This window comes from Equus quagga, chromosome 13 (genome assembly GCF_021613505.1).
Source record: "Equus quagga isolate Etosha38 chromosome 13, UCLA_HA_Equagga_1.0, whole genome shotgun sequence".
NCBI lineage: Eukaryota > Metazoa > Chordata > Mammalia > Perissodactyla > Equidae > Equus > Equus quagga.
This window is the reverse complement of record NC_060279.1, coordinates 33,644,626-33,653,796: the sequence shown is the minus strand read 5'-3', so window position 1 is coordinate 33,653,796 and position 9,171 is coordinate 33,644,626. Positions and strand designations below refer to the sequence as shown.

Here is a 9,171-nt window from a genome sequence, read left to right as displayed (position 1 = left end):
CCAACAGCCTGCCCAACCCTCCTGCAGTGGCTGAGGCTATTGTGGCTGAGAGGCTGTTCTGGCTGGGGGAGGGGGCCCAACCAGGACCACCCAGTTCCTTGGGTAGATGAGGGCTCCACCTCCCTGTGGACACTGCCCAGATATTCTGCATTATGGCTTCTAGCCCCAGGACAGTGAGGGCCTGTCCTTTCTCAATGCCAACCTCCCCTCATCCAAAGCAAGGAAGAAAGAGGATGGGGAAGGAAATCGAAGATGGGGGTGAGATTACAACCTTTCATCTCAAAGTCCTCTCCCCCTGTACCAGTCAGTGCACTTCTACCATATTCCTCCCTCCCCAGCAGTGGGCTCAGTGGCCCCAGACACAGCCAGAGTCCATCCAAAAAAGACAGATTCTTTATTTAAATCAGCAAACTCAGATTCTTCAAGCCCCAGCCCACAGTGGGCAGCCCTCCCTCCCCCGTCCCCTCACCCCCACTCCATAGCCACAGCGAGGGGAATGGAAAATGAGAAGCCAAGAGGGCCTCTGCCAGGGCAGGCGGCCGCAGATGTGTGGCGAGCGTAGTCCAGCTGTGGCTGGAGTGGCAGCCACCACAGGCCCCTCCCTATAAATTACGTCCCTGCAGCCACAGCTGTGGGCGAGGCATATTTGTGGAAGGAAGGCTAGAAGGCAGTGTCCCCAACCTCCAGCCAAGGAATGGATTGAGGGCACAGAGCTCAGGGGGAAGAAGGGCCAGAGGGAAAGAGAAGAGGTATGGTGGGGATGGTGAGGCCCCCAAATTTTGGTCCCAGCGGAAAAGAAGAGGCCATTTGTCCAGTTTTGGTAGGTTTGGAGAAAGGAATGTATTAGTAAGCATTGGGGAGAGGCCGCCATCGGGCACCCCCAGAGAAGACAGGCCAGGCCAGGCCCCCACCCTGGCAGAGGGGAGCTTGAGAGCTCAGGGGCTCTCAGGGAATGTCACTGCTAAAATATATATATATATTAACCATCCATGGTAGGGCAGGGGCAGGCTAGGGGGCAGGATCAGAGGATCTGGCGTGGCATCCCGTAGCCCGTCATGCCTGCCTGAGACGCCCCACGGTTGGTGCCCATCTGTAACCCAATCACATTCTTGCCCTCTTGCAGCTGGTCGTCCGAGAAGTTCCGAGGGTTCTCCTTGGACTTCCTGGGTGGAAAGGGAGCATTGGTTAGGAGGAGGGAGGAGGCTGCCCCAGTAAATGTCTTCCCTGGACAGAGCACAGGCTTTGCCATGGACTCAAGTACTGGCACCAACCGGGCCCTCAAGAGCCTTGACCTCTCCGAAGCTACTTCCTTATCTCTCAAAAGGGACAGTCCCTTGCCATCCTGTGAGAGTTGTGAGGATGAAGTGAGATGAGGAATGTGAAAGTGCTTTGTAAAGGGCTGGCTGCTATAGTGTAACCATCATTTCCAAGGGACGGGAATGGGTGGGGTCATGGCACCTGTCCCGGGCTGGGCTGCCCCAGCGATACTCACTTAGGAAACCAGTTGGGATCCCCACGGAAAAGCCCATCGTTCCGAGCTACTGCCAGCCCACCCAGGTTCATCAGTGTCCGCTGCACACAGGCCATGTTCTTTCCTGGGAAGGAGAAAGGGGTGTGTTGGCCTCAACAGGGCTGGGGTCCTGGACGCCAGGGTTCCACCTCCATCATTAACTCAGCAGGTCCAGCTTCCTAATTCCTATACTCTTTATCCCCATACCCTCTCCATCCCAACTCCCAACATGGCCAACTAATCCTTACAACACACACACACATACACCCCTCTTTGTCCTCAGGTGCCAGAAACCTGCCCCTTCTCCCTGGTCATGATGGCCCAGCCCCGTCTCTGGTCTTCTGGATGGCAGTGCCCAGCGCTGGCCCACCTTCCCAGAGGTCCACAGTCTGGAAGATGTCAGTGGTGTTGATGCCGTAGCGTTCGGCTGCTTGCAGGAACTGAGAGATCTGCTCCATCTGCTTGAAGGCCATGGCAGAGGCCTGGATCTTCTTCACTGGGGCCTGCCCCTCGGGGTACAGTCCATTAATGAGCTCACACAGCACCTGGGTGAGGACGGCAGTGTGCAGGGGTGAGGCCACGCCTACTGCAGATCCACAGGGAACCACAGAAGTTCCTCTCCTACCTGCAGACAGCTCTGACTCCCCCGGGGTGAGCCTCAGGCTCCTTCCTGCCCAGCTCCCTGCCTTGAGCCCAGACTGAAAACCTGGCTATTCCAGTATCACGGACTAGAGCACACCCTCCCACAGTTCTGTCCTCAGAGCTAGTCGTCCTTGTGTCACCCCGGGCCTTCTGGTGCAGGGGAGGCACAGTCACCCTCACCCTTCACTCTAGAGGAGGGAGGAAAGCACAGGTCATCCGCACGATGAAGATATCCAGGCTCAGGAGGAAGTCGGGATGGGTGCACCCACAGTTCTTCAGGTGAAACAACCCCTGGTCCCCCAGACCCAGCCCCACTCTCCCAGCACTTCCAGTCGGAGGGGCCTGGCTCTCACCGTGCCATCCTTGAGCCAGTTCTGGAAGTGCTCTCGCCCTGGCTGGGGCCGGCCCACATCCTTTCGGCACTGACTGGTGATCCACTGGATCAGGATCTGCTCCAGGTCCGCATCGTACTGTTTCTCAATCTTCTGCTGCACCTCCCGGCTCAGGCCGTAGGCAGGTCCCCTGTTGGCCATTCTGAAGGGCGACGGTAGCTGTGGGGAGCTGAGGAGAGGACACACCCAGGCCTGCGGTCAGCACTCTGCAGCCTGTGGGGTGGGGGGTTCTGCCTGCAGAGAGACACACCATATCCCCAGGGTGGGCCCCAGAGGTGAGAACAGAGGCCAAATGAGGGGATGCTCACCTTGACCCCTGGACATGGGCTGGAAGAGCACTGCTCAGAACTCTGGGAGGTGTTAAGGAGCCACGCAGGCCATCTCTGGGTGCCCCCCTCTATGACAGGCAGCCTGTTTATTATGTTGAGTCTTCCCATTAGATTTCATTTGAACGGTACCACTACTAGAATAAACTATAAAACGCACTGGAATGGAATATGGAGTAAATGAGGCCAAGATGGGGCATTCAGCCCCTTATTTGGGGTAGTCAGCTTTAGCAAAGGCAGATTGGTCATTCTAGCCCTAATCCTGCTTTTTACAGCCCAGGGGAGAAAGATTTGGGGAGAAGAGGAAGAATGTGGAGTGGCTTGGGAAACCTATGCCAGGAGCTAGAGGACTGGATGTATATACCGGCAATTAGCCACTGGATTTTAAGTGAGCACCTGCTATTTGTGCTAGGGATTGTGGCAGAGACAGACATCATTGGTCCTAAAGTTGCCCTCAGTGCCATCAGAGAGACAAAGTGAGCAAAAAGGAGTGTGTAAGGATTGTACAGGATGAATCCTAAACTGCACATAGGAACTGTATGAATTCAGAGAAGAGTATGGGCAGAAGCAGCCTGGAGGGCTTCCTGGAAGAGGTAGGTCTGAGTAGGACCTTAACAGATTTCAGCAGGCAAAAGGAACTTCCCAAGAGGACCCAGGCAATAAAAACAAATTCTACTTTCCTCTCTAGAAGCGGTGGTAGACAGAATAATGCCCCCCCTCCCAAAGGTGTGTGTGTGGTAATTCCTAGAACCTGTGAATGTTACCTCACACTGCCAAACGGGACTTCCCAGACGTGACTGAATTAAGGGTCTTGAGATAGGGAGAGTACCCTGGATCACTCGGGTGAGCCCAGGGTACCCACAACAAGGGTCCTTATTAGCGAAAGACGGAGGCTGTTGAGTCAGAGTGGGAGAAGCAAGAAGGAAGCAGAGGTCGGAGTGATGCAGGGCCATGAACCAAGCAATGCAGGCGGCCTCTAGAAGCTGAAGAGCGAAGGAAATGGATTCTTCCTCAAACCCCGCAGAAGGAACACAGCCCTGCACACACATTGATTTTAGCCAGTGAGACCTCGGTTGGGGTCTCTAGAACTGTAAAATATTAAATATGCATTGCTTTAAGTCACTAAGTTTATAGTAATTTGTTACCGCAGGAATAGGGAACTAAAACAGGAGCCTTGGGTGGTATTTTTAGGGAAACCCGGGAAAAGAGGGTAGGTGGGGAAATACGCAGGAGGGTTTCTTTAACTTAGTTTGAAGACCTCTGTTAGGAAGAACTGGGTGGTTTCCTTACCACTGGCCTGACTTGGCAGCACTTCACAGTGGACAGTCTGTCCCCACCCACCACCTCCCTGCCCCGGGCCCACCCCTAGGGACCTGTTGAGCAAGTCCCAGGGATGCTATGGATGCCAAGGGGGAGCCAGGACCAGAGAAGGGACAGGACCCCATTTCCTGTCCCCGTCCTCTCCCTGGATCGGCCCTTCTTTCTGCTCTGAAATAGAGCTAACTGTCTGAGGGCACATAAAAGAGGATCCCCCAGCATGGGCACCTGTGTCAAGGAGAGGAAAGAGACACACTTCTCCCCACAGGTGGCTCCAGGTCAAACTTAAGGGATGAAGTCACTCTGGCTCCCTCTTTCCCATGCACCCCAAGATTAAACCATCCTGCCACCCCCTCCGTAAGCCTCGGGGCTCGGCCTCAGTACAAGGAGCCAGGGCACAGGGGCAGCAGCTGCCTCAAACCCCCTCACACCTCTCAGCCCCAGCATTGTGTGTCTCAGGCCAGGCCCCTCCCCCACACTCCAACACGGCGGCTCCTTTCTACTCCAGCTAATCGAGCTGCACATTTCCGGCAGAGATCCTCCCCATAAATCAGTTATTTTTAAACCTCATTAAGACCAACCCACCCCCTACTTCCCCCAGCCCAAAAGCCAGGCCAGATAAATGTCGGTCTGGGCCTTGACCCACATCACCAGCCACACACACACTCAGCTGGGGGAGGGCAGGCAGGTTGAGTGGCTGAGGCCAGTGGAGAGAGGCAGACAAGACCCCCCCTGCCCCCAGCCCAGGCCAGCCCCAGATGCCCAGCCACCACTCAGACTATATAAGCCTGTGACCCCTGACACACAGGGGCGGGGCTGGGAGAGGGAAGGGGGCTAGGAGCTGCTGCCACCAGTAAGCCCCTTTTCTCAGCCCAATGTCCAGACCTATCTTATGGGAGCAGCTCTGCTATGGTCACCTGGGCCTCAGGGCTGTCTCTTTACACAGCCAAGTGGCCTGAGGTCCAGGGATCACAATGGCCCAGGGAAAGAACGGGCAGGAGAATGATTAACCTGGATGCCAGAGTTAGGCGGGGAGAGCAAGCCAGAAGCCTGACCCTCCCAGTATCCCCCCAGGGGCCGGCGGACCCTACCAGGGTCCCCCATGGGCAGGACAGACTTGGCCTCCCGGACCCACCTCTGGGAGCCGGCTGGATGCTGAGGGCCTTTCCCAACTCCGGGGACTGCACACAGCTGGCAGTGTCACAGCCTCCAGCTGCAGTATCTTGGCTCCACTCTGGGGCCATTGCCCTAGAGACCTGAGGTGCCAGAGTCATAGGGCGGAGCTCTGGGAAGGGTCAGCCCAGAACCCAGCCTGCCAGCAGCTGTTTCTCCTCCCCACCCCCATGGGCGGGTGAGAGCTGATGGGCTGCGGCTGCTGGAGCTGGAACCAGCTGCTGGAGCTGGAGCCGGAGTGGCCCACCCTAGTAACACCCAGGGGACCAACCCCTGCCCTACCTCAAAGGAAGGGAACACAGCCAGTTGCCTACTGGGGTGGGGAGAAGCTATGTGGGAGATACCCAGAGCTGGGGATTCAAAGGGAAGACGACAGCTGAACAACTTGGAGGGTGGGTTGGCTGTGAGCAATCTAAACTCCAGGGAGAGCTGTGGGAACAGCCCTCACCCCCACCCACAAGGTTACAATAGTCAGGAAAGGGGGAGGGGCCACAAAAAGCACTCCAGCCCTCAGCCCCACCCAGACCCTGGGCTGGAAGCTTACCTCACCCCACCCCACCCCACGCCAATGCCAAAGAAAAGGCAGACAGGGTGGCGGTGGGAGGATTTGAGGGTTCCTGGCTGCAGTGTTTAATTGGGGAGACCAAGGGACTCTCCATTCATTGTGCAGACAGGACTCAGGGGAACTTCCCAACTCAGAATTGGGCTTAAGACTATTCTGAAAGAGCGAAATGCCACAGGGAGCCGAAATGCCACAGGGAGCCGGCAGAAGCAAGGATGGTGGGAGACCTATGATTAAGGGGCCACCACCCTGGGGCAGCCCCCTCACCAGCAAGAGTAAGTGAGCGGAAGAGAAAGCTGAAACTACACAAACAGGAAGCTACGAGGCTTGCACAGGAGGAGGGGTGAGGTGAGGGCCGTTGCCATGGCTTCTGTGTACCAAACACAGGAACGGGGCAGGATGGGGGCACCAGGCAGAAACATCCACTCAGCACAGAGTGGTGAGGAGGCTCTGAGCCCCGAGGGCAGAGGGGGGACTCTTGGGGAAAGGCTCCCTTGCAGCAGTTCTCAGTTATAGTCAGGTGCAAGGGACTCCTCAAGGAGGCAGCTGTGGAGGATATGGAGGGCACTGGCTGGAGACGGGAAGTTATAAGTTTTGGGGTACAGAAGTAGACTCAAGGAAATAGTTCAGGAGAAGAACAAATGCTGTAGGAACAGATAGTATATTCTGAGCTGGCCCCATACCTGAAAATCCTGGAGGAGAAGGGACAAGGTGAAGAAAGGATTAAAAGCCGATCCCCATGGGGCGATGGAGTGAGGGGGCCCATAGGAGTTAGACAAGGTTCTAGAATGGTAGGGCCCTGCTGGCCCCACCCTACCTTGGCTTCCTTTGCAGTTTTAAGCCTTCCCAATGGACCAGGAAGGAGAAATTAGGAGGGGAGTTGGAGATGGGGAGCTGTCCCTCTGTCTGGTGCTCTGGAGTCAAACAGAATGAGGGAGGGTCCACCCAGCCACGGGTCTCCTCCTACACCGATCTGCACACCAGTCCATCCTCACTTCCACGCCGCTTCTTTCTGCTCAGAAACACCAAGTTCTCCCAGAACCTCCGTGCTATGGGCTCCAGGAGGCCTGCAGAGCCGGGAGAAGGCGGCAGTCCACTTCCGGTCCTGCTGGTCCGGCCCCCTCAGCCGACGACCCCCCCCCCCCCCCCGCCCCCGCCACACCCTGGGCCGTTACTGCGGGATGAGTCACCCACCGCCCGCCGCTGGGGTGACGCAGTGGTCTGGGCAGTCCGCCCGCCCGCCTGCCCGCGGCCACCACCGGCTTTCCCAGCAGCAGGGGGCACGGGGTGGGGGCATCAGCTCGCGAAGGGGCAGGAGGGCTTGGAAAGCAGCCATCCCCGCCCAACACCACCTCACCCAGGCAGGGCACCCCGGGCCGCAGTCAGGCCTGCAGGATGCCTGAGGTCGGGGGGCTCTCCTGGAGGCGACTGCAGCTTCAACTCCCAGCCAGAACCGAGGAAAGCGAGGCCACTGTGGGATCTGCGCACGGAGCCCCCTCGCCCCAGCCCGTGACCCGAGTCCCCAGGAAAATGAGCTGGCAGGACGAGGTACAGAAAGGCCGGCCTCGGGGACGCAGAGAGCAGGCAGCACCCACACGTGCTGCTGGAACCAGGAAGTGAAGGGTCGCGCGGGAAGCCCGGCAGAGCGGAGCTGGCCCAGGGCGGGAGCCGGGCCCCTGCACGCACGACGCTCGGGGCCAGCCAGCCCCGACGCCCTCCTTTCCTCACCCCGGCGAGGACCCGGGGCTGCAGTCGGCGGGTAGGGCACAGTCCCCGAGTCCTTGTTCCGGACAGACGCCCCGTCTATGCACCCGCAAGCCTCGCCTGACCTCATCCCCCAACAATGCCGGGTCAGAGTTTGGGGACAGGACCTGGCAGCACAGGGCGGGGCAGAGAAGTTATCGGACTCCGGCCTCCCAGCTCCTGATCGTCGAGCTCACTGGAGCAAGTCGCAAGCACGAGCTTTTTGCTTTCTAGAGGCCATGCACATCCCCCGAGCCCCGGCCCTCCCTTCTGCTCACCGTTCGCGCGGATCGACAGCGGCGCGCTCGGGCGGGGGCTGCAGCGGCGAGTGGAGCTCCCGGGCCCGGTCGGGGGTTTTCAGCGGCTCCCGCCTCAGACGGGGCGGACCAGGGGCGGGGCAAGGGCAGAGGCGGTTTAAAGGCGCCGCATCGCAGAAGCAGAGGGCAGTGCTTAAGAGAGAGGGGCGGTGGGCTAGAACGTGAATTAAAGGATCTGGGGCATCTGGGCTGACAGGGCAGCGGTAGTGGTCTCTGCTCATGAGAACCTCAATCCCCACCCCAGAGCCCAGAAACCTATGCCCCAGTGGGAAACTTTCTGCCTAGGTTAGCTCAAGACTGGGCGTGCGTACGTGGGAAGATGCCTCTTGGTTTGAAAAGGGTGGTTGGGTAAACAGAGGCATAGGAAGACCCTTCCCCCGCAACAGACTAGGGTGTGACAAGACTGCAGGCCGGGACAGCACCCTCACGTGGTCTTGCTCCTCACCTGCTTCAAGCCTGGGCAGGAATTAACAGTGAGGTCATTGCTTGCCCTGAGCCCAAGGGGCATGATCCGTGTGGGGACCCAGGGTTCAGACCTGACCTCTCCCTTTCATCTCCTTCTCTATGACCTGACATGTCTTCTTAATCCTGGAAGGATCTGAAGAGGAGGCCTCAGTGGAGGAGGCTGGCATTCCATCTCTGAGGGTGGAGAGCATAGTTTGGAGGTTGAAGGAGTGTTCCCGGCTTTCAGGCTTCAGTTGAGCAGCCCCTTGGGGTGGAGTCCCTGCTTGCACCCATTAGTGGCATTCTTCATCTATGATGGAAGCCCATTTAGCCTGGTTTTCAAGGTCATCAACAACCAGTGTCCTTCCACTTTTCCATTCTCTCTTCCCCAATCCCACCCAGCCCTATATTCCAGGATCTCCTGGTGATTCCCTGTAAGACCAAAGGTTTCCACCCCTCTGTGCCTTCACAGAGGCTATTCCTCTGCCTGGAATGCTTTCCCTCCCTTCACTGACTTCTCTCTTCCTCTCCCCCCCCCCCCGCCCCCACCCCCACCCCCACCCACTGTGTGATTTTGGGGCAAATTACTCAAGCACTGTATGCCTCAGTTCCCTAGTCTACAAAACAGAGCTAACAGTACTACATGCCTCAGAGTTGTAGAGAATTAAATACCCGTCGAGAGCTTAAAGCAGGGCCTGGCACATAGTGAGTGCTCAGCTGTTAGCTATTATCATTGTTCCCACCA

General features: G+C 57.7%; 1 protein-coding gene across 1 annotated transcript; it reads right to left on the bottom strand.

Annotated features, from left to right (window-relative positions):
- Window positions 1–371: 371 nt before the first annotated feature.
- On the bottom strand, window positions 372–8,218 carry TAGLN2 (transgelin 2). Its single transcript, XM_046683488.1, has 5 exons — window positions 7,944–8,218; window positions 2,506–2,713; window positions 1,881–2,055; window positions 1,493–1,595; window positions 372–1,163 (listed from the first exon to the last, which is right to left on the bottom strand). The coding sequence occupies exons 1-5, from the start codon at window positions 8,201–8,203 to the stop codon at window positions 1,022–1,024; spliced, it is 888 nt and encodes a 295-aa protein (XP_046539444.1). The 5' UTR covers window positions 8,204–8,218; the 3' UTR covers window positions 372–1,021.
- Between the last annotated feature and the right edge of the window lie 953 nt (window positions 8,219–9,171).